The following is a 25,960-nucleotide window of genomic DNA, read 5'->3' on the forward strand; positions in this document are numbered from 1 at the left end:
TGCTGCCCCTGTCCACACGAAGGCCCCCTTCTTGGTGAGATCTGTCAAAGGTGCTGCCGTCTGTGAAAAACCCTTAACAAACCTTCTGTAAAATCCGCAAAGACCAAAGAATCCCTTAAGCCGTGTGAGGTTCGTAGGAGTAGGCCAATCAACTATAGCTCTAATCTTTTCAGGGTCTACTCGAACTCCATCTGCACTAATAATATGCCCAAGGTATAGTAATTCTGTCATACCAAACTCACACTTAGACTCCTTGGCATACAAAGACTCTCTCTCTAGGATAGATAATACCTCCTCCAAATGCTGTGAATGTTCCTCCCAGGTCTTACTGAAGACCAAGATGTCATCAAAGAAGATCAAGACAAATCTTCTCAACTGCTCCCTGAATACCTGGTTCATACAACTCTGAAATGTAGCGGGTGCATTGGTTAGTCCAAATGGCATAACCATAAACTCAAAGTGGCCATAGTGACATCGAAAGGCAGTTTTCTCAATGTCCTCTGCCCTCATCCTGATTTGATGGTATCCAGACCGTAAGTCTATTTTGGTGAAAAAGCATGCTCCATGCAATTCATCAATCAACTCATCAATCCGAGGAATGGGATATCTGTTTTTTATTGTTTTCTTATTCAATGCCCTATAATCGATGCACATGCGCATTGTCCCATCCTTCTTCTTTACTAGAACTACAGCTGAAGCAAAGGGGCTTTTGCTAGGCCTGATGTGCCCCATTTCCAACAACTCCTTAATTGCGTTCTCTATCTCAGCTTTATGTTTCTTAGGATGACGATAGGGAGTGATCATCATTGGTTTGGCTCCCTCTTCGAGCTCAATAACATGCTCTGCACCCTTGTCAGGAGGAACCCCGTGAGGAATATCACTAAATACCTTGGCATGTCTATCAAGAATCTCCTGTATATCTGGTGGATGACTCTTCAGCCGAGGCTCCGGTGAAGATGGCATAACTAAGCACTTTGTTGCCCACCGTATGTCATTATGCCAAAAAAGTCTCTCCATTCTCCTCAAAGAGACTACCCTGCAACTCCCATCTGAAAGTCCCCTGAGAACAACAGTCCTACCCTTGAGTGCTGAAACCTCATTTCCAAGTGAACTCAACCAGCGATGCCATCCATGTCATACCGAGGATGATGTCGTAATCTCCCATGTCCACAACATAGAAATCATCCTCCAACTCATAGCCATCTCCAAATCTAATGTGAAGATTTGAAACCTTCTGAGTACATAATAGCTTTTGGCCAATAGCCACCATGACTCTAAAACCATCATGCTCCTCTGTCTGTAAGCCTCTCCTGGCTACCAACTGCGTATCTATAAAGTTATGTGTAGCCCCAATGTCAATGAGAGATATCACTTTCTGCCCCTGGATAGTACCCCTGACCTTAAATGTGATTGCCTTTTGGGCCCCTGTCAAGCGTGCCAACGATCTATCATCCTTAGGAATGCTGCTCTCCTCTATCGTGTTACCCTCATCTGAATCGGAGTGCTGATCCTCCCCCTCTGACTCTGACTCCTCTGCTGAAAAATACTCCATTTGATTTGCCTTAGCCTTGAGAGGGCATTTATGAGATAAGTCCCAAGGCTCTCTACACTGGAAGCACAGTTTCTTCTTTTGAAGTTCATTCAAGGTTTCACTATCTAGTCCTTTTGATCCTTCTTTGGGTTTGTTATACTCTTTCTGAAATGGTTTTTTGTCTTTGTCCTTGCGGTAGGAAGAATCTGTTGAATGGTATTTTCCTTTGTATACCGAAGGGGCTAAATCTCGTGCCTTTTTAGTTGCTTCTGCTAAGGTGAGTGGATCATGTCCCTTCACCCAACCACGTAATGGATCAGCAATCCCATCACAAAATAACACCACCAATCTCCTAGGAGAGATATTAGTAACAAGTACAGACAAACGCTGAAACTCGGCGATGTAAGCATCCACAGAACCTGACTATTTTAACTGTGCTAGCTCCTTGAAATGTAACCCGGGATCCCTAGTGTCAAATCTCTCAATCAATCTTTCTGCGAATTCCTCATAGGATGTAATCTGATTATGCCCCAGAGTCACCATGCCATGATGCCACCATTCATGCGCAACGCTGTCCAAATGCATAGCCGCATACTTGATAGCCTCCTCCTCAGGCATAGGATTTAGCTGCAAGTATGTATCTACCTTCTGCACCCAAGCTCGTGCGGTCATCTTCCCTGAAGCATCATAATAAGGCAAGGAAAGTTTTCCAACTTTCTTTCTCAGCTCAAAATTCTGATTCCTCCCTCCTGTTCTAGGCATATGTCTCATCCTCAAGTCCATATAATCTCTGAGGGAAATATCTGCCTGAAACTCAGGTCCACTGGCCTCCCAGTCCCTCCTGAACTGACCCTGTAACTCAGTAATTTGCGGTTCGTTCACTAGTTGAACCGGATCCCTAGGTGGGAAGGTGGGTAGAAGAGGTCTCGAGCTCGCTGTTCGAGCTGGGCGTGCAACGTGTCTAAAGTTATCCGCCTCATTCTCATTGTTGCCATGTCCATTATTACCATTAATGTTATTCTCAGGGCCATTGTTGTTGCCTCGGCCTCCATTATTATCATTGCCCCTATTGTTATCGTTTCCCCCATTGTTATTGTTTCCATTGTTGGCATCACCTGGATTAATATTGACGCCCATCTGTCTAGCCATAAGCTGCAACATCATGTCCATTCGCCTATTCTGCTCCTGTTGCATACGCTGCCCTTGCTCTAACATACCCAGTAACTGTCTGAACATTACCTCCGCTTGATCTGGACCTGTATTCCTATCATCTCGGTCACCCATACTGCTGTCTTGATCAAAGAATATCTCCTCTATGTCTGTATGACTGGATTCTATGTCCACCTGCACGGATGAACTAGATTGCTTGCTCTGTGAGTTCAAATTTCTGTTTTGTCTTGCTTTGGTATGGCGGAAGTTATAAGGCCCCTGTTGCATGCTTAAACATACATGCTTAGCATGTTTTTTAATTCATTAATTTCTGATTTTAGTGTTTTGATATTTCGTCAAACACTATTCCCTCTATCCGGCTGTTCCAAAGTCTCTGTAAGACCTCCACAGGATGGCAGGACTTATAGTTCTGATACCACTGAAATGGACACCCCGGAATGCCCAAAAACCATACCAATTGCTGCTAGGAATTTTATCAAACAGTTTGCATCCAATTCCTTATTTCTCCGTTTAATGTTTTAAATTCCCTTATGGCTCCAGAAATGAAATGTTGGTTTGTTTTACATAGAATTGAAATCACGGGATATGGACAAGAATGAAACTACAATAATATGCAAACTGAAAATTGAACTACTGCTGATAAGATGTTATTTTCAGATTTTAATAAAATCAAATACATGGCAGATTATCAACTCACTAATTATTCCAGCATTATTGACATAATACTCCAGCAATCATTTTCAATCTTGCTGCTATAGTGACATGAATAGTAATTGCGCGAATGGTACCCGCGTGAATAGTACCTGCGTGAATAGTAACCGCGTGAATAGTGTTGCAGCAATATTAATTTGTCTTCAACAGGTCCAATATCTTCATAAAATCATCTCCTCAAAATGGCATAAGCATTGGACAAGTAGGGAAGAAGATATGAACAAACATTAAATCTGCCTATAGCTGGAAATGCACCCAGTCTGCCTGATAATGAAGCTGATAGCAATGGATTCCAAAGGCCAAACCCCAGGGGAATGACGTCTAGAATGTCACAAGAGAGGATAGATGTCCTCTAATGCCAAGAACGGATCTGCAACTCACACATACCAATTCTTCTCATATTCAACATATCTAATGAAGCCACAAATGCTTTCTTTTATTCTTTTTCCAAGGGTCCACTCAACTCTCATGGGCAATGTGGGATAAAAGATGAGCAATATAAAACATATATTAAAATATTCACTTATGTCTCCCTTGGGTACAGATCCCCATAAAATAAATATTAGAGTAACACTTTAATATTTTACAATTAAATTAAATGTTACTTTAATAAAACTTCAGGCATTAAAATGTATTAGCAATCGGACTCCGAATAATGCGAGTGATAGCTCGTTGGAAAGCTCTCACCGAGGAGTATCAAATCCAAACACCAAAACTAGCCTCCACTATGTCCTACTGACTTAGTAAAAATAGTAAGTATGCCTGAAATTGAGTAAATCAACTTCGTTTTGGCCCAAATTGGAAATGACTAGGCCAAAACACTCCAAGATCCCCTTAAACCCTTCGTTAGCCCTCGGGACCATGTAGAACAAGGCTAACGCACACACACTTGGTCAACTGCTAAAGTGGGGACATTACATCATTAGTGATCCATAATTTGATGAGCATCACCGCTTCTTGGTTGCGCTTATCGAACTTGTCCTGGTCTTTTCTTGCCGTTGAGGGACTAGTAGTCTTACCCAAAACAATTTGGTCAAGGCACCGATACTCAAATACTTGTAAGTTGTAAGCATGTGTTATTTCCACGTGTTGTAATTATGGCCGTTGAACTTATGACTGCTTTCCAAAATAATGTTGGTTAGTGATGCCATCACGAACATCAAGATCAAAACTAGTCAACCTTGTGTAGGCACAAAAAATGAGCTAGAAGACTCTGATTGAAAATCAAAAGACCATAAAGTGTGAAACAATCGGCATAGATTCCAAGATACAAACATGTCTGCTGGTGCAAATCCTAATGCGTACATCCCTAGGCACAAACTTCAAGGCTCAGACCAAAAAAGGAATACCCGGGTTGAGCTGCAAAAACCCTAGGTTGTAGGCTATTTTTATAAAAAATCGTAAAAAAATAGCAGCAGCAAAAACAAACGTGATGGAAATCCTAGGTCGTAGGTGGTTTTTATTAAAAAACTGTAAAAAAATAGTAGCAGCACAAACAAACGTGCTGGAAATCCTAGGTCGCAGGTCTATTTGTTGATGAAAAATGAATGATAGCAAAAACATCACAAACCTCAGCAACAAAAACCAATGTGCTGGAAACCCTAGGTCGTAGGTCGCAACACCTCCAGTCGCAGAAAATAAGACCACAAGCTTCTCAAAAAACTGTGTGCAGGACATAGAAAATGAGAAATCCTATCGCAGCCACAAAACAGTTCGCGCGCCCTGTACAGGCCTATTGCGCATTGCAGAAAACATAGGGGGTAAAACCAAAGTTCCCAGACTCAGACTCGGCTCTGACTCAGCAAGGCTGACTCGGCAAAATAAGAAGACCCTTGAAATTTAGAGATTTTTAACGATCAAGATTATTAATTTGTTATATGATTTATTTCCCATAGATTGCATGAGACTCTTCTCCACTATTTTGCTAATCCTTACAAGATAGAAGATTTACTATGCCGAGGGCGCATGACACAGTCTACATGCGGCTCCCTCAAGGTTTGCTACCTGTCTTGGGACATTTTCGCCATGTGACTGATTTACTTTGCCTTTCCCCCACACACTCCCCATCTTCGCAAGTACTAGAGAAAGACAAAGAATCAGATCACTGTAATCTATAGGTTAAGAATTGAATTTAATATGACATTACCCGAATTACATTGTCAATTATTACCTAGTCCAATATGTGGATTGTCCACATATTATTGTTATCATTACAGTAGTAATATATTGCTAATATATTACTCTATTATCAATATATTATATCAGATTATATTAACCTTATAAACTTCAGATTTTATTTACATTATTATGTTATTTATCATCTTTATACTCTATTAATAGTATTATTATGTATTAACAGAATTGATTATGTTAATAACATTAAACTGTATTGACATTAATTGTATTAATAATATTATTATATTAATCATATTAATTTATACCTGCTGGGTCACGACCCTCGGACTTGGCGAGTCAGGGAGTGACTCGTTGACTCGGCTAGTCAGGCGAGTCACACCCCTTGACCCGTCCAAGCCCGGGTCAGGGTCACCATGACCCGGCAGGGGTCACCCGGCCCGCTGACTCGCGTGACTCGCCACGAGTCACGGAACTCTGGGTAAAACCCGTCACCGTTGCAACACAGGAAGAAACACTTGTCAGAAAAACCTTCTTGCAGGTTGCACAATTTGTTCTAAAATGCAACCCACGATCTGCAGACACGTTGCTGTGAGTTGCGGACATGAAAAAGGCGCGATTTTCACACGATTTTGCAACATGATCGGAAGAAATAATCTGCACAATTTTCCTTGAAAGAAAAACACGAATCTTCAGACACAAACCCTGAAAAAGACTTCCTTTCACGATTTTTCTGCTAGTTTCAGAGTTGCGAAATTTTTTTTATTCAACAAAATTGAAATACTTAAAAAACCTTCGAAAGATTTTTTTTGAATTTTTTTCTTTTTTAAAAACTAATCTCGCTCTAATACCTTGAAATGGTAATTGGATATATGATTAATGAAAGCGAAGTTACATTGAAAGACAATTACATATTGAAGTTTCTAAACGAAACAATTGACAGAAGTAGAAACTATCTAAAACAACTAAAGAAAACTAAACATTCCTAAATGACCATTAAATAATAAAATATTACTTTAATAGTTTTGCATACAGAGGCCTGCAACAATATTTGTAATATTTATTCAAACATATGGAGGCCAGCATTATTTAGTATTGTTCTCATTATTTTCAATTCAGAGTATGTTGTATTTACATTGAACATCAAAATATTAATATAAATCAGTTCCAATTGCTTATCCAATGTTCCATTTGTCAAGTCATAAAATACGTGAAAATCTGAAGTACATATAAGATTAATATTTTGTAAAACACTCATGTAAACAATTGTTGATGTACACATTGTGAAATTACACCTTGGTGAAATACATACAAAACTCCTGTAGGTGATTTTACAAGGGGGCTCACTCAAACCACCAATAGGCAACCCCAGCTGCTCAATGATAAAAACAATAGAGGCTAAGTGCTTGAGGGAGCTTACTTTTATCTATTTTCTGCAGTTAGAGCTTTTTGTTTAGAGGGATTCACATCACACATAGTAATGCCATAAGGATGTATCAGTAGAGCCATCAACTAATAGGTATCATTTCATTGAAAAGAGTTTATAACCCTAACACAACCTGAAGAATGTAGAGATGAACAGTTATTTTCTCTCAGTATCAGATACACTTGGCAGTCTTTACATTCTATTTAAATCACATACACAAGAAAGAAGACATTGATATACTTGATGGATTCACATAAGGAGCCATCACAATCAAGAATAGTTGAACAAACCTTAAAAGCATCCTTGTACTATCATGAGACTTAGAAAAGGTAAATAGATATTTGACAGATCTGGTAAATCTCATTTTGGAAGATGTAGGGTTAGGGCTTATGATGATTGGTTAATCTCCTAATTTCGTCCGATTTCTGTGCAATTATGTATACAATATAGAGCCCTTGAACATCACTAAAACATTCCATAAAGTAAATGAGAAGAAGAAGCAACTCGTGTTTTGCAAGACGACTGGCTTCCTAGTTTATGTAATAGCAATTAGGAAATTGTTCCATATGAAATGACATAGTACATCTTGAAATGTCATGAAATGTACAACAAGTGTACAACAAACAGACTATCGTCACTAGTTTGTCTTACTTCTATCACTATGGTGTGAGACAGATCACAGTTTAGAATGCTAATACAAGTATCATTTAGAGAGAAATCAGTGAGTGTGACAACAATTTACATTTGCCAGAATAAGAAATCACATAAATGGGATATAAAATGACTGCCACTAATTGGAAAGAATCATGGAACAGACAGGTACGAGTTTTACCATTATAAAATAGAGAGATACTTATCCATAGAAACAAATATCTTTGTCAGGAATATTTTGTCGAACCAATTTTTTTTTAAAATTTTAAAACAGAGAAATAACTGATGTTTTTTAATATTTATATTTAAATCCATCCTAATTGCAGAGTTATTGAAACCCTAATTTTATTAATATATATATTTGATCGATAATGGGCCGAAGCCGATAAGGTGTACATACCCTACCTCTTTGTGGGATTTTGAACTTGTGACCTCTCTTTCAAGAGCACAAGCTCTCCACCAGTAGACCAATTCAAGATGTACTTTATTAATATATTTATTGTATCTTATTAAAAGAAAAATAAAAAACCTTAACTCTAATAAAAAGAAAATAAAACAATACACTTTTCTAAAATAATAAATAAAATGCTAACCTTAATAAATAAATAAATCTATGAAGCCTTAACCCATTTCATTGCAGAAAATTGCATTTAGGAAACCTTAACAGCAAAAACCCTGGACTATTGTGGACAAACTCGGAATAAACTGGATAATGGTGACCAAATTGGAGAAAATTGTGAAATATCAAGCTTAAATGCCCTGAAAAATCAGGAAAAAATAGGTCAAATCACAGTCAAATATATTTTTAAAAAAGGGCACGATTTTGCAGGAAGAAATGTATCTCAGATGCGTTATACAATATCTCATTATTTTTCCTGCAGTCTGCTACTATATGAGAGAGACATTTAAATTAGAAAAGGCAACTTTAAATTATGTGAATGCAAGAAACGAGAAAATAGATTTATCAAATTTAAGCCACAAGGTGGAATTCTTCCATGGTTAGAACAAAAGCTTTTATAGGAAACTCTTACAGATGGAAGGAATGGATAGCAACTTAGGACCAAATCCTCTATAAACAATTTGCTGCCTACATGCCAAACCTAAAATGTAGTTTTTGTAGATTATGAAGTGGGAGGGTGATGATGGGCCATACAACTCTATTGTGGCCATTTATTCCACTTTTTTCTTTGATTTTAAGAGAAAACCCATCCTCTCAGCAGCCAATAGCACAACAAGAATTTAAATGTTTGGGGATAATCTAAGGAGGGCTTGAAATGATAATTCAATGCTGTAATTAATTAAGGAGAGGAATACTCCTTATATAGAAAATTACAAGATGATCTTTTCATAACGGAAATGATCAAGAGTAGAAACACAAAAGAAGACATACTGAAAAGAAACTAACTATGGAAGGGAAAGATCTTAACTAAATGACCGATATAGAAACACTACCAAATTACTTTAATACCTTCCCTTAATGGTCATTCTACTAACTACCCTACAGATGTAATATAATCTGCAGGTCATTTGGCCACGAATGCATAAAAGACCTAAGTTACCGGTACTTAACATTTATCCCCCAAATTCGGATATGATACGTATCGGATTCGGATTCACCCTGGAATCCTTGTGGATTTGGATAGGGTACTGATTTTTTCCTCCTGAAACTTATCCGTTTTTTGAGTCACGAATCCCGACGCATCTGGTGTAGACGTGGTGATTCCATAGGGTTTTTTTGATGAATCCGCATCATTCACAAATTTCGAGGTTTTTTTCACGAGTCGAATCATGTCATTTAACGTTTTAAACCCTAAAGCAAAGCCAAAAGTTAAAAAACGCGAAACCATTCCTTCCACGCCACGCACAGTGAAAAAGGAAAGCCAAAAAACGGAAACCATAGGTGAGAGGAGGCGCGACGGCACAGAGGTGAGAGGAGGCACGACGGCGGGAGGCGCGACGACGGGAGGCGCAAAGGCACAGAGGAGGCGAGACGGGAGGCGGGCGATGGCCGACGACTAGCCCCCATTCTTTCCGGCTTCCACATCCTCCAGTTTTTCCGGCTTCCGCTACAGGTACAAAAACATATTTTTCTATTAAAATTTTTATTATAGTTTGTTAAAATTTTTATCATAGTTTGTTAAATTTTATTATAGTTTTTAAAATTTTTTATTAGTTTGTTAAATTTTATTATAGTTTGTTTAATAGTTTGTTAAATTGTTTGTTAAATGAAAACAAACAAACTAATAAAAATATAATTTTTCATTTTTAAATAATAAAACTATTTTCAATTTTGCTAAGTTAATAATAATAATTATTATAAATATGAAAACAAACAAACTAATAAAAATATAATTTTTCATGTTTAAATAATAAAACTATTTTCAATTTTGCTAAGTTAATAATAACTATTATTATAAATATGAAAACAAACAAACTAATAAAAATATAATTTTTCATTTTTAAATAATAAAACTATTTTCAATTTTGCTAGTTAATAATTATTATTATTATAAATAAAGTGAAATTATGTATTTTTTTTAACTGATGAATAGCGAAATGGCGTCGCATGCGAAAGGCAGAAGTAGCCTCTCTCTCTTCGACCAGCCCTTTCCTCTGCGAAATGTTTATCACGGTTATGGAAACCGTTTTGCGGTTCTGGCGAATGATGTTAGGGCAAATGAATTAAGCCGAGCTAAATCTCGGATCAACAAGCAAGAAGCCTTTTTTGCGAAAACAAAATACCCACTGGTTGTCTCGGCTAGGGCTTCCCTTCCTTCGCTCCAAGACAGGGATCAAAAATGGCAACCGGTAAGGCGTCGAAATAAGAAGGCAGAAAAGCAAGCGAATTGCTTAAAGCGACATCCCAACCCAGGGTGGAAGGAAGGTTCTGTAAAACCTAGTTGAACAAACAGTCCCACAGCTTCAGATATCAAAATGTTTGGTGGTAAATCCTCCAAAGATAGCCCCAATGGGATAGCCATTGACATTGATTCCCATACATTGGATAGGTATTGAATGCATTGCAACAAAAGAATGTTTTTCGCACGATGGAAAGGCTGGGGGATCCTGTCTGAACAAATTGCCAACTGGGTAGCGTCTTCCCTCAATAACCAGGTAAAAATTGATATCCTCCCTGATCAATTCTTAGCTATTGAATGTGGTAATCAAAATTTTAAAAACTCAGTATTAAATGGGGGTTTGTCCGAGTTTAAGGGCTTAGGGTTTGATTGTTGGGAGTGGCAAACCCTCTTTCATCCGTCGCTGTTAAATTCGTGTATGGTCAATAGAGCCATATCTCTCGATAGAATTCCAATCGAATTAAGAAATAATGACTTCTTGAGAATTTTAGGGAATAAAATAGGCAAATTTGTTGAAGTTAAAAAATCTGCTTTAAGCTTCTTTAACAATGTTATGATTGTAAACATTAAAAACATCGATTCAGTAACACTAAAGTATGAAAACCGGAGTTTACCTCTTGAATTACCCTTCTACAACGGTCCTTTTGAAATGCATAGACCAAGGAAAATTGCTTACCCTAAATTAATTACTGAACCAAGAGTAGCTCCAATTAAATTTGTGGATGGAGGAGGATTCACCATCACAGGTTTTAATAAACTCAGCACTAATCCTCCCTCTCTGGCTCTTTGTGGTCAGAAAGCCCTAATTAAGTTCCCATGTTCTCAACCTCAACCTCCTCTACCGCCTGTCCCTCCCAAGGGGGACCCTTATAGAGGGGTTGGTAATTTAGAAGAAGGGGAAATTTGTGAAGGGCTTCCTCAGAATGAACAATCCGGCATGGTTATGTCACCAGTAGGCTCTCTTATCTTACAAGACAGAGAGTACTCCTCAAAAAATTCCCCTCCGAGGGATCTTACCATGCTATCACTTCCAAAAGATGAGGGCATCTCTACCCAAGATCTAGATAGGATTTCACAACAATCCCATCAAATCTCCCCAGTCTCAAATATGATAACCCCTCTTGGGGAAAAGGCAAGTCCCTCTTCCCCAGAGACTGACCTTGTCACAACTAAAGCTTCTGAGGCTGATCAAGTAGCAAAGGAAGTTGATATCATCGCCAACTTTATAGGGGAAGAAGTAGTAAAGGACGTCATGGATCAATTGATTGAAGAAATCTGTGATAATGAAGAATTGGAAAGACAGAGAGATCTCCTCGTTAACAACCTGGTTAATATTACTAGAGTTAACTTAGACACAGAGGAACTCTTCATAGCATCAGAGATTGAGGAAAATCAGCATCCTAATACCTTAGGCATTCTTTGCTCGGGCAAAAGTAAAGACTCCCCAGATTGCGCTAAACTCAGTAAAAGAAGGGGTAGGAGATCCTTAGCCGAATTAAGATTGAAGGATGGAGAAGCTAAGGGTCAATCCAAAATATCAACTCTTTTTAATGTAGGGGAGGGGAAGTACCTCCCCACTGAGCCATGAAAGTCATAACATGGAATGTTAGGGGATTGAATGCCCCTAACAAACAATGCATCTTAAAGCGTTGTATCTCTATATCTAAACCTGACTTAATATTAATTCAAGAAACAAAAATGAATGCATCCGAGATTTCTATCTTTGGGCAAACACTGGGGGTTAGACAACTTAATCACTCCCCAGCCTCTGGTGCTTTAGGGGGCCTAGCTATCATTTGGGACCCTAGATCCCTTTCGTTCACACCTCTAGAGATCTAGCAAAACTGGATAGGAGGAGAAGTTGTAATCCACAGAAATAACCTCAGATTTAAATTGATTAATGTCTATGGCCCCATCCAGAACAATGATAAGGTGAAAGTATGGAAGGACATTGAGATCTTTCTTAAAAACTTCTCGAACGACCTCAACATCATTGGAGGAGATTTTAATGCCATTACTAAAACCTCAGATAAAAGAGGGGGAAGCAGCAGGCTCCCCCCTTCAACAATAGATTTCAATCTCTAGATCAATAGGAATTCCCTGCTGGAAATTAAGACAGCAGATAATGCCTTCACCTGGAACAATAGAAGATCTGGATTTTGTAACATAGCAGAAAAGCTTGATAGGTTTTTTATCCATGGTGGGCTCTCAGGACTGGATTACTTCTTGAAGGCAGAGCCTCTTCCTTTATCAGGATCGGACCACTTTCCTCTTCAATTAAACTTATTATCAGATTTTACCCCAGAAAAATGTCCCTTCAAATTTGAAAATATGTGGTTTCGAGATGATAACTTTCTAAGCTTACTTGAAGAATGGTGGAGTAGCTCCACCTTCTCAGGATCAAAGATGTTTATTGTTGCAAGCAAGCTAAAACTTATTAAACGGAAGCTCTTAGAGTGGAATAGGACCAAATTTGGTAACATCTTTGACAAAAAATCATCAATAGAGAACGATCTTAACAGGGTCAATATTGAGGTCATGGAAAGAGGGATGGATGAGTGCCTTTTCCTTAAGGAGAAGGCCATTCTCTCGGATTATGGAAAGATATTAGCCTATGAGGAAATCTTCTGGAAACAAAAATCCAGAGAGACTTGGCTGAGGGAAGGGGATCGTAATACCAAGTTCTTCCACAATAGTACTAAGCAAAGGAGAGGAGTCAACCGAATTTCTCAAATTATGAACTCCCAAGGTTCGATCTTGACTGAACCAGATATGGTTGCGTCTGAAGCAGCTAACTTCTATGAGAATATCCTAAACAATCTTGAAGGCTCTGACCTTAAGGGCCAACTCGACTTCATCAAGAATATTCCGAAACTCATAACCAGTGACCATAACCAAACCCTTCTAAAGAAATTTTCGGTGGAGGAGGTCAAATCTGCCCTTTTCAAAATGAACCCGAACAAAGCTCCGGGTCCAGATGGCTTCCCAACCAGCTTTTTTCAAAAATGCTGGGATTTTATGGGAACAGAAATCACGGAGGCCTTGGAAGGGGTTAGAAACTCAGGAAAGATTCTTAAAGAAGTCAATAACACCTTTCTCGCCCTCATTCCAAAAAAGGAAAACCCGGAGAGTTTCAATGACTTCAGACCAATTGCTCTATGCAACACTTTGTACAAACTGTTAACTAAAACCTTAGCAGCTAGACTCCAAAATCTCCTTCCAGTTATTATTAGTGAAGAACAAATTGGTTTTGTTATGGAAAGATCAATCTATGATGGAGTGATCATTGCCCAAGAAGCTTTGCATTCAGTTCAGCTTAACAAATCACCAAGCATGTTAATCAAATTGGACATTAGTAAAGCTTATGACAAAGTTGATTGGCGTTTCCTCTGCAAATGCCTAGAAGCCTTTGGTTTCTCAAAAACTTGGATCAACCTTATTTTTGAATACATATCCTCCCCAAGCTTCTCTGTTCTAGTTAATGGCTCCCTAGTAGGCTTCTTTAGTAGCTCGAGAGGGCTTAGGCAGGGGGACCCTATATTCCCCTTCCTCTTTATCATTATGGCTGAGGCCCTGGGAAAAACTATTACGATGGCTAAGAAGATTGGGAAGATTCAAGGCATTCCCATCACTAAAAACCTTCCCCCCTTTACCCATCAACAATTTGTGGATGACACAATGCTCTTCGGACAAGGTGACTTAAGGGAGGCCCGCACTTTTAAAATCATCCTCAATTCTTACATGAGAGCCTCAGGTCAAGAGGTTAACTTAGCTAAATCTGCTATCTTTATGTTCAACATTGAACCCCCTCTTGAAAAAGATATTAGTAAAGCTTTGGAAATTAGTATAGGATCCCTTCCTTGCAAATATTTAGGCATCCCCCTTGACAAAGGCAGGAGTCCCTCTAATTTGTGGAACAACTTAGTGGATAAGATCAAATCGAGAATCAGCTCATGGAAAGGGAAATGGCTTTCCTCGGCGGGCAGAGCCACTTTGGTTAAATCAGTTTTATCAGCTATGCCCATTTTCCAGCTTTCTCTTCAGCGGCTCTCTTCCTCCAAACTTACTGAAATTAACAAGCATCTAAGAACTTTCTTCTGGCAGGGAACTGATAACATCCACAAAATCTCACTTATTTCCTGGGACAAGATATGCTCACCCAAGGAGGACAGGGGTTTAGGCATCAAAAATCCTCGAGTCCAAGGTAGAGCATTGGGGGCAAAGTTGGTATGGAGGTTATTCAGATTCCCACATATTAAATGGGCTAGATTGCTTAACCTCAAGTACCTTAATGGAGATGACCCGTCCCAAATTTTCAGGGAATCCAATCCCCCCAGAGGCTCCCACCTTTGGAATTTTATGCTGGAATGTAGGAAGATCATTGCGGACAAGCTTACTTGGAACCTAGGTTCAGGGGACAAGGCCCTCTTTTGGTCAGATTCATGGGGAGGATACGAAGCCATTGAAAACATCCATGACTTCGGGACTACCCGAGCCCTTCTCGAAGCTAATAGAGGGACCCTATTAAATAGTTACCTTTCCCCTCTAAAGGAAGGGGCTGGTTGGTAGTGGATTGAAAGGGATGATGAAGTCATTCCGATAGGGGACAAGCTCAAACTCTTGTCCATTCTCAACTCTAGAAACTTTGTCCTAAGTCATGTTAAGGACAAGCTGGTATGGGCAGGCTCCTTAAGTGGAGAATACAATGCCAGGGATGGATACTCCCACATATCCAATTTAGTTCTAAGACCCAAGGTAGAACTTCCTCTAAATCTGTGTTGGGATAGGAATTGTTTACCTAAGGCAGGCATCTTCTCTTGGCTCGCAATCCAAAGCAAAATCCTCACTGCGGACAAATTTAGGCGTATGGGCTATAAGGGTCCTAGTAGATGTCCTCTCTACGAAGCCAGGGAAGAGGACACCAATCATATTCTCCTTAACTGTTCCTATGCTCATCAATGTTGGACTTGGTTTACCAGTAAACTTGAGTGGTCTGCAGCCTTCCCCAATACCATCTTAGGAATGCTGAGGGCTTGGCCTCTTCTTAAGAAGGGTTGTCTCTTTGAAGGACTGTGGAAAGCTCTCCCATCATCCATAATCTGGGAACTTTGGAAAGAAAGAAATAGGCGCATCTTTAAGAATGAAAAATTAGATGTCCACATAGTCATTAATAAAATAGAGTCAGCTGTGACAAAGCTGGTTAATAATAGACTTGCCTCGGGGTCACTTAAAAATGCCTCCATGTCTCATTGGGATGAAAAGATCGTAAAACAATGGAAAGGCTTGTCTCTCCCTCCCTTTGTAGGTGAAGGTCCTTCGGCTTGCCTTCAATCTAGAACTTCATGTAGATGGCATCCCCTTGGTAAAGGGTGGTTGAAGTTAAACTTTGATGGGGCATCCTGAGGCAACCCAAGGCAAGCAGGGATAGGATGTGTTGTGCATAATTGGGAAGGCAGGGAAGTAGCATCCCTTGCCGCCCCAGCTGGCATTATCACAAACAACTGGGCAGAACTGTTGGCCTTGGTGGAAGGTTTGCTTATATGCAGAAAACTTGATGCAAGGTGTTTAGAAATTGAGGGTGATTCGGCTATAATTATCAATGCTCTTAGGAAAGGTAGTACTCCCAACTGGAAACTTAATACCTTGTTATCCAAGGCGTTGGATCTATGTAAGGGGTTTGGTATGGTCACATTTAATCACATTTATAGGGAGGGCAACAAAAGAGCAGATAAGCTCGCTAACTTAGGGGCTGATGGCATCAAACTCTTGTCCCTGCCCTCCTCAGTTAATTTTAGCCCCTTCTATCTTCTCTCCCCCCTATCTTTTAGTATAGAGGACGGAATTTCCTTGTTCCACAATCCATTTTCAAACCTAATCCTAGATCTGAGAGGGCCAGATTATCAACCTTATTATAGATATCTTAGTATCCTTAGGAAGGTCTTACCCCTGCAGTTAGACACAGGATGAGATTAGGGTTGACCCGAGCTTCCCCGAAAATAAAACTGTAGGACTATGAATAAACTAACTATATATCCAGTGGTCTGATTATGTTTGCAGGTGGCTATTCATACATTCATTATCAATACAAATAGATAGATGGCTGGTTGGATGCATACAGGCATATATGTATGTATATATAAACATCCACTCATATATTTTCCAAATATGATATATATACTCACTTACATCCTTATACCCGAGGGATAGTTATATCGATAATCACAAATCCTCATATATATATAAATACATTTCATGTAGAAGTTTTATATATATAATTATATCTATTTTTATTTCATACTTTTTCCTGCCTTAGATAGATGCTAGACCCATACAAGCCTACCTTCAGAGTCTCCAGAGCCATCTTTCAAATACATATTCATAAAATTCATTTCTTTAGAAACCCTTCTTTAATTATTTTTCAGTAGGATCTAAACTCATTTAACTTAGATATCTGACACTTGGTCACACCGCAGTAAGGCTTCGAGCTCAGGTTAGTCCTCCTTTAGAACCTTCAGAGTCACGGTTTAAATATTTATTTTCTAAAATAATCTTCGAAGATTCTCCCCTTTATATTTGTCAGTTAGGCACGAAATTTAGAGATTTTTGGTGATATAGGTGTTATCTCTCTTCCTTCTTCTCGGGTAACACTTTTAAATGCGATGTAATAGGCTTAAGAATTAGTGGGAGACTTACCCATATATTAAATAAGTTTAGAATTATAAACATGTGCTCATATCCTAGCAAAGTATATGAAACATGGATATAGAGCTAACCCTATTAATGTATAGTTAGCCTCCCGCTAAATCCTGAGCCTTTCTAGATATCCTTAGCTTTATTATGTGATCCCTATAGAAGGCTGACTCTAATAGCCGAATGAATCATTAATGACAACCTACACGTCAGCCACTCTCTTGATCAAAGCCGATGTGATGGCTAACAACGAAGGATGAGTAAGGCTGCTGCAGTGATGGGACATTTGAGTTAACTTAGGCTCGATGGCGGTAAGGTAATATTAATTACCTCTCGTCCTGAAATTCTCATTCCCTGCTTGTTATTTACTACTCAGTAATTGCTCACTATTAAGTTGGTAGAGTGCGAGTCCTTCCTTGATAGCTGAGAATCCTTCCGTAGAGCAACAATGGATACAACGCTCAGACTTATGGGATTGAGGCGCCAGATGGCCTTTGTGGGTGAAATTAAAGATGAAAGATTGAGAGGTATCTTGGTTCAACAAAACCCTTTGATTTCTGGAGCAGTTATGAAATTCCTAGGGAAGGATTTCATAATGAATGAGGACCGAACCCGAGCTAACTCAGATATCGCCGCTATGTTCCTAGCCTTAGCAATGTATTTCGAAAGAGACAGAGAGGTGGTGGCGAATTTATGCAAGGTGGTCTTCATTAAGGACATTCTTGGTGAATTGGAACGGGTTTTGGTGAACATAGACGATGATCTCACAGCTCCAAAGCCTCGGGACTATGATGTCCTTTTCAGGAACAACAAACCGGTTCCTCGTTTTCCTATTGTAGTTATTGAAGACCACAGGACTTTCGAAGCTCTACGCTCTGTAAGGAACAGGAACTTCCAATTCCTCTCCTGGATCCTCATGGTAAAGAAACCCCCGCGGGAGAAGTGGCTACAGAATTATCTGGATGCAAAAAATATTACGGTCATCCCTGATCACATGCCCATCCCTCGCTCCCTTGAAACCCCCGCTGCAGAGACTCCAAGGAGCTCGGAGCCTCACTCCTCTCAAAAGCCAAGAAGGAAAAGTTAATGGCCATTGTAGGGTGCTTCGTTATAGGCAAAGGTCTGGGTATTAGATAATCTTCGGTTTTTGAGTAATTAAGGAATATTGGAACATTAAGCTTAATGTCCTTTTTAATTATGATCGTAGTATAGGATATATCCTTAACTTGATAAGTTTCGAGCTGGTTTTTTGAAGTAATTTTGACTACGAAGACATTATCTTATTTTGCTAGAAGTATACAAGGAAAGCATTCACACTAAGGTAATATATGGATTATGTATCTTGAAGATGTCTACTTGCCTAAATTTTATCTTAAGCTTCTAGTCTAAAAAATGGAAGTAATTCAGTAATATACATACATTCAGTAATATATATATATATATATATATACCTGAAAATAGCAATCTTGGTTAGCTCTCTATATCACTGGTTTTTTTGAGATATATGGTAGCCACTTTTTAGCGTTATTCTTACCTCTGAAATGCATGGTTTGGTGGTTTTTTAAAGATGCTAACCATTTAATAGTTATCTTTGTGCTATGCATATGTAGCAAATGTTTATTTAATCCAGTCTTTAGCTTCAGATCCATAAGAAATTTAGATTCAAGGGTTTTTCAATACTTAAAGGTTACGGTGTCTTTCAATTCTGATTCCTACAGATTTCTTGAGTCTTTCAAGCTTTAGGGTTAAATTTAATGGTGCGGCCATAATGGTTTTTGTATGAATATTCCTTTATTGATAGACCCATCATCTCTTTCCCAAGGTACAAAATTACTTTTAGATTCCTTCAGACTCTCTCATTCAAAATTTATTCAGTCACTCCAGCAGTTGCATCAATATATATATACTCATGCATCCTTGTATATATATGTATATATCATACATATACATATTTCTCGGTGTTTTCAAGCACTCTTGGGGCGGCTTTGTTTATAGCCTCTTCGGACTGTTCATGCCCAAAGCCAAATTTCAACCCTTGAAGTATACCTCAGCCCAACTTCTCACTTCAATCCCTTAGACCCTCAGCATCATTAAGGTATATTCTCGATAGCAGACTAGGGATAAATTTACAGCAGATCTTCTGGATTGTTTTGGGTCAAAACAGAGGTTATTTAGACTCAACTACAATCTTTAGTGTTGAGCCAAATCTATAAGCGGTTTGGACCCTCAAGACTTAGTCAAGACAGCCACATTCCGCCCTTCGGTTCTAATGAACCAGCAATTCTTAATGTTTGCTTATTACAGTATGTTTACATCGACATTTTATCCAGGAGAAGCCTGTAATTGCCACCTGCTGATTCTCTAATTTTAGCTATCTTACACGATAGAATCCTACCTCACCACCCTTTTTGTTATAATCTCAAAGGATAGGAGGTGGGAATGACTGAACCCCATTTACCAACCCTTGTTAGTGTAACCTGGATCCCTTCTCTCTCAGGGATCGCATCCAGGAGCATTAACAAGAGCTGGCAAGTATGGGATTCCTCATGTTTGGACATTAATGAATTTAACTCCTATTGCAGTTCTATGGAATATTTTCGTTTGAATATTCTTTAAAAGACAGGTTTCATAAGATGAGTTTCCATCTATTATGTTGGCTGATCGATACTAACAATTTGCCTAGTGTTTGAGCAACTAACTATGCAGGCCAAACTGGTAGAATTCGTGGAAAAATGGAACTATTCAATCAAAAATCATCCATAGAGCTAAAGGTGGAAGCTAAAGAATATTGACATCTTTTATTTGAAAGTTGCAAATAAGGGCTTGTAAAGGAGGGGTAACATAAAAACACCCCTCCTGATTTCCCTGGCCCTGGGTCTCTTTGGATTATGTGGTGGTTGTACCAAAAATTGGAATTATTATTTATTTTGTAATATTAGGCTGGACTTTGGTCCCGGGCAAGGCCGAAGGTTTTCTTGCCTCCACTCTTTCCTATCGGCACCTGCAAAATTGAAAATAGTTTTATTATTTAAAAATGAAAAATTATATTTTTATTAGTTTGTTTGTTTTCATTTAACAAACTATTAAACAAACTATAATAATTTTTTTTTAAAACTATTCATATTTAAAATAATAATAATTAAATAATAGTAAATACAAATCAAAATGATATTTAATTTTAATTTGTAGTATTATTATTTAATTTATTTTAAATAGGTATATTTTAATTACTTATTGTGTAATTTAGAAGTTTGTAAAAATTTAAATGTTGTTATTACTTTCATAATTATAATAATAACTTTCATTTTAAATAAATTATTAAATTTAATTTTATATATTTAAAATTGAGAATCTATTGTTTACTATTAAATATTAATAATTATTTTTTAATTTGTTGTAGAAATCATAATGGCAACGACTACTAGCTCTACTCCTCAAAGCTCTACTCAACGGACTTTCAAAATTGACCCAAATTCAGCTTTATGGAAATATGTCAAAATAATAGGTCAAGTAAAAGGTGGTGGAACATTTTTATGGATATGCAACTTTTGTAGTGTGAAAAAAACTAGCTCCTAAAGTCGTGTCAAAGCCCATTTTTGTGCCATTCCCCAACAAGGAATCAAACCATGTCTAGGAAAGGATGGAAATGGGATGTCACCTCAAGAAATAGTAGGATATATTAGAGAGCAAGAGGAAGCAAATGCAAGAGTTGGTCGTGCCTCAAACCATCCTTTGTTGACAAGAAGAGGAAGTAGATCAAAGAGGCCTCCTACTTCTCCATCTTATACCGATTTTCCTGATATTGTGGTAGAGAGCCACCAATTCTTGGACCCAATTAGTGAAGAACCTGTTATTGTGAAGAGAAGTAGGGGACCATTAGAGAGAGCATTTAAGAATGATGCTAGAGAGATTGCAGATCAATCCGTTGGAAGATGTCTATATGCAAACGGTTTGTCATTTAATGTGGTACGATCACCATATTGGCAGGATATGTTGAGAAAGGTAAATGAGGCTCCACAAGGGTACACAGGGCCAGGTTATGAGAAGGTGCGTAGCACCTTACTAGCAAAGGAGGTAAAAAACATAGACAATGCATTGGCTCCCATTAGAAATTCATGGAAACAAACAGGGGTGTCCATCATTTCAGATGGATGGAAGGATACCAAAAATCGGCCATTAATTAATGTAATTGCAGTGTGCCCTAAAGGGGCAATGTTTCTGAAAGCTGTGGATTGTGAGGGATAGGTGAAGGATGCACAATTTATTGCTAACATCCTTATACAGTGCATTCAGGATGTGGGACCTCAAAATGTTGTCCCAGTAATAACGGACAATGCAAAGAATTGTAGAGTTGTAGGTATGTTGATTGAGACACGGTTTGAACACATATTTTGGACACCTTGTGCTGTCCACTCTCCCAACCTCATGCTACAAAAGATAGTCAGGAAAGTACATTGGATCAAACAAATTTATGTTGAGGCTGAAGAGATCCAAATGTTCATCACAAACCATAACATGTCACAGGCCATTTTCAAATCATTTTCACAGTTGGAGTTGCTAAAGGTAATTGAAACACTTCAATTTTTAAAATCTACATTTCACTTTAATGGACTTAATTTTTATTTTTTTTATCATGTCTTCTTTGTATTCTAATTTTTATTTTTAATTTTTGAATAGGTTGCCGAGACTTGATTTGCATCCAACACAATCGTTTTGAGGCAACTTGTGAAGGTGCGACAACCACTTGTTAGCATGGTAATTAGTCAAAGTTGGTCCCTATGGAGGCAATCCAATACTAAAAGGGCAACAAATGTAAAGCACATGATCCTAGATGACACTTGGTGGGATCGAGTGGAATATCTTTTGAGTTTCATTGAGCCCATCATGAGTATGATCCGTTATACTGACATGGATCACCCATGTTTGGGAGAGGTATATGATGGCATTGACTCGATGATTGAGAAAATGAAAGCCATCATCAATGCAAAAGAGCAAGATCCGGAAGAAACTTTCTTCAAAGAGGTTCAATCAATTTGTGTTGAGCGGTGGAACAAAATGACCACCTCACTACATCTTCTTGCATTTGCATTGACTCCCAAATTTTATAGTGATGAAATGCTTGCTAAGCCATCAAGGGTACCACCATATAGAGATTCAGAAGTCAGTGAAGGGTGTAGCACATCACTTACTAAACTCTTCCCCGATTCTGAAATGGAGGATTTAATGACAAGTGAGTTTGCTGATTTTGTAGCCTCCAATGGTCAAAAGTGTTTCCGCTCTCCGTGACAAGTATAAAAAGGATTCTCATGCTTGGTGGCACCTCAATGGCCATACATCACCAAACCTTCAAACTCTTGCAATCAAAGTTTTATCGCAAGTAAGTTTCTTAATTTTTATTGCTCTCTAAATTTATATTTTTTACTATTTTATAATTGTCACCCTCTCACTTTGTGTCAATTATTCATTAGGTTGCTAGTTCCTCTTCATCTGAGCGAAATTGGAGCACATACTCCTTTATCCACTCAGTGAAATGCAACCAACCGGCAGGAAGTAAGGTGGAAGAGCTCGTTTATGTGCATTCAAACGTGCGCCTTCTTACTCATAAACAAAATGAGTATAAGGATGGGAGCACAAAGTTTTGGGATGTAGATCCAGAGTGAACTGATTTGGATTTTTCAGCTACCACACAATCTTTACTTTCTGGGGAGTCTGATAGCCAATTTGCTGCTAGTGCAAGTGGCAGTGAGGCTGCATGTGGTTCCAGTACTCTACCTACATCGTCTAATGCCAATGATGATGTTGATCTTGATCTTCCTAGTGACCCATATGATGCTATTGCTGATTATTAGTTGTGTTATTTTATTGTTGAACGGTTGAACCAATGAACAATGAATTCGATATCTATCATAACATTCAAAGTTTGACAAATGGATATTTCATATTAGATTAGACTTATAGTAAATTTGTAATTTTGTTATAGTTATATCAATATGAATCATATATGATAGTTCCAAGTTTTGTTTAGCATATGGATGATATGTGGGATTCTAAATTTAATTTTTGTTTCTACTTATTAGACTGTATATATGTATATATTTATGATTTTTTACATTTTTTTGTATAGACGTACCCATACATACCCAGCTCCCCCTAAAAAAATTGTCATACCAACGTACCGTACCCACGTACCCGTACCCGTGCTTGTACGCGTACCGACAACTTAGTATAAGACCCTCCCTGGTTCTGCAAAACTTCTGGATATGACCAAGTTTACCACAATCATTCCAACTTGATGTTGGGTAACAAAGCTACCCCTCCCTGTAGCCAGAGACATTGAGATCAGCTTCTCAAATTGAAACCACAATTTTGAGGAAAAATCGTCAAACCCTCCATTGCTTTAGAAAAACATGACAAAATCGTCTAAAACTTGTGTAGATGAGCATTGTTCACCTCAACAACTCTAGGTGTGACCCAAAGCAAACTACAAGAAACCACGATTTTTATGGAAAAAATCGTCAAACCCTTGATGCCATGCTGAAATCACACACGATTTTGTCAAAAAACGGCAAAAAACTTTTGTTTTTCATCAAAAAAGGAAAAAACTCTCAACACATTTTTTTAGTGGAAAAAATTAGAAAACTTTCCCATAAAAGAAAGAACCCACGATTTTCAAAAAATCATGCAAAACATAGTTCCATGAGTGCAAATTATCATAGAGATTTCGCGCGGCAATAAAACTTTCATCAGACCCACGATTTTTAAAAAATTGTGCAAAAAAAAACCTGCCACGGCTTGAAGAAACTCGTCACAATTTTTTGAGAAAAAAACTGAAAAACCACTATTTTATCCGTTACTGATAAAAAACACAGCTTTTCAAAAACTCTCGTCGCTCAAAGAGAGGCACAAACTGAGATTGGGCAGAATAGTTAGTCGCGGGCTGAGAAATCATAAAACCCTAGGTGCCAGCCCTTCGCGTGGCAAAAATCCAGGCTTCGTGTGGAAAAAAATAACACTGGAACAAGCCACACAAAATTTGCAAAAACCCAGCTATAGAGAAGAAACTAGAAAAGATAGAGCCATGGTAGAAATAAAGTCGAAGATGTGTGGAACAAATAGACCAGAAGTCGTGCAGAACACAAAAAAAATGACCCTCGATTTGTTGCAAAAAGTCCTTCCGTCGTGTGAGTCACGTTTTTTTTTTCTCGCACGAACATAAAGAAACCCTCATGTGCAGAAAACTCACGTGATCAAACGTTCCAGGAAAAAGACCCGCCTATAGAAAAACAAACCGAAAAGCCATGCAAAAAAACGCTCATGATTTGTAGCAGAGACACAGAATGCAATTCCTCAGACATGAAGCTTACAAATTTTTGAAGGAAATAAACACGATTTTCTAGAAAAAATTGATCAAAATCCTTCTAGAAAAAATTTCAGGTTACCCTACAAATTTGTTTTTAGAAACAAATCGTCAAAAAACATATACCCCTCTAGATCCCACGATTTTTTTTCATAATAAAATCGATTAAAAAAAACTCTTGGAAATGAATTCCAGGTAAATACTCACAAAAAACTTAACCCTCTCTAATACCATGAAATGATAATTCGATGTTGTAATTAATAAAGGAAAGAAACTAACTACGAAAGGGAACGATCCTAACTGAATGACCATTATAGAAACTACAAAATTACTTTAATAGGGCTAAGTGGACTCCTCCCAAAGCCTTGGCTCCCATCTATCTATAAATCAAAGACAAATTATGCCTCTTAATTCTTATATCTGGCATACAAGCTCATGTTGTTCATTGCCTATTTTCTTTAAATTAAATAGACTACCTTCTAATATAGAGATGTATCATTGAAGATTTGTATCCTAGATTCCTAAGGAATGATCAGATATTTCTTGTTACGTAGTTTTGCATACCTTATTGTCCAGTCAACTTACCTTGCAGTGAACTCAATCTCCTTTTTATCCTTGTAAGAATGACAGCAGTGAAACACATTAAACATTGTGAGTGTAGCCATTGTTACACCAGGTTTAATAAATCAATTGGTCTCTTCTCTGCCAGCATTATTTGATGTTCTTGTTGCTTTGAAATAGTTTATTAGGCTAATAGACAGCGCCATGATGTCACCTTTGCATGTCCTATAGATGCATATATGAACTATACAAAATATTATAAAATAACCGATTTGTTCGAGCACCTAACTCAATTTGGAATAGGTTAAATGGTTATTGATGATACATATTTTATTTATCTCCCCACACAAATAAATATATAAAATAATGCTCCTGTCAAGTTAAAATTATGCAAGATAATTGTTGCTCTAACATGTAACTTTTTTTTTCAATTTTCATGATGATAGTGATATATTTGAATTTTAGATCTTATTGTGTGAAATACATAGGAGAATGTGAAATATATTTGTGTATGGAAAATGTTTCTAATTTGTTTCCTTTTTTCTAACCTCATCCAACCTTCTTTTCCATCACTTTTAAGTTAACTAAAGCTCGCAATGATGAGTTGTAAAAGCTGTGTTTGTCAGAATATAGATATTTTGAATTATTCTCTGTCCAAGTACAGGATAGAACATTAAATTTCCTTTAACCTCTGACTTTCTATGTTGTGTAGTGCGTAGGTGTATTATCTGAAGCACAGTACTTCCAAAATGTCATGCGTGTAGGCTTTCGCATAAGGGCAACCTTGGTATGTTTTTTTATTCTAACATTTGATGGAATTTACATCTGAACTTCTGTTATTTTGTAGCTGGTGAGTGTAATTAACTTGTATA

At 38.0% G+C, this 25,960-nt stretch overlaps 1 protein-coding gene across 1 annotated transcript in view; it reads left to right on the forward strand.

Annotated features, from left to right (window-relative positions):
- LOC131044010 (ABC transporter C family member 2) overlaps positions 1-25,960 on the forward strand; it is a 189,717-nt gene that overhangs the window by 133,412 nt on the left and 30,345 nt on the right. The window contains exon 10 of the mRNA XM_057977274.2: positions 25,801-25,875. Within this exon, the coding sequence (XP_057833257.2) occupies positions 25,801-25,875 (75 nt within the window). The remainder of the gene's footprint in view (positions 1-25,800; positions 25,876-25,960) is intronic.

The sequence above is a fragment of the Cryptomeria japonica genome, chromosome 11 (genome assembly GCF_030272615.1).
Source record: "Cryptomeria japonica chromosome 11, Sugi_1.0, whole genome shotgun sequence".
In the NCBI taxonomy this organism is placed as follows: domain Eukaryota; kingdom Viridiplantae; phylum Streptophyta; class Pinopsida; order Cupressales; family Cupressaceae; genus Cryptomeria; species Cryptomeria japonica.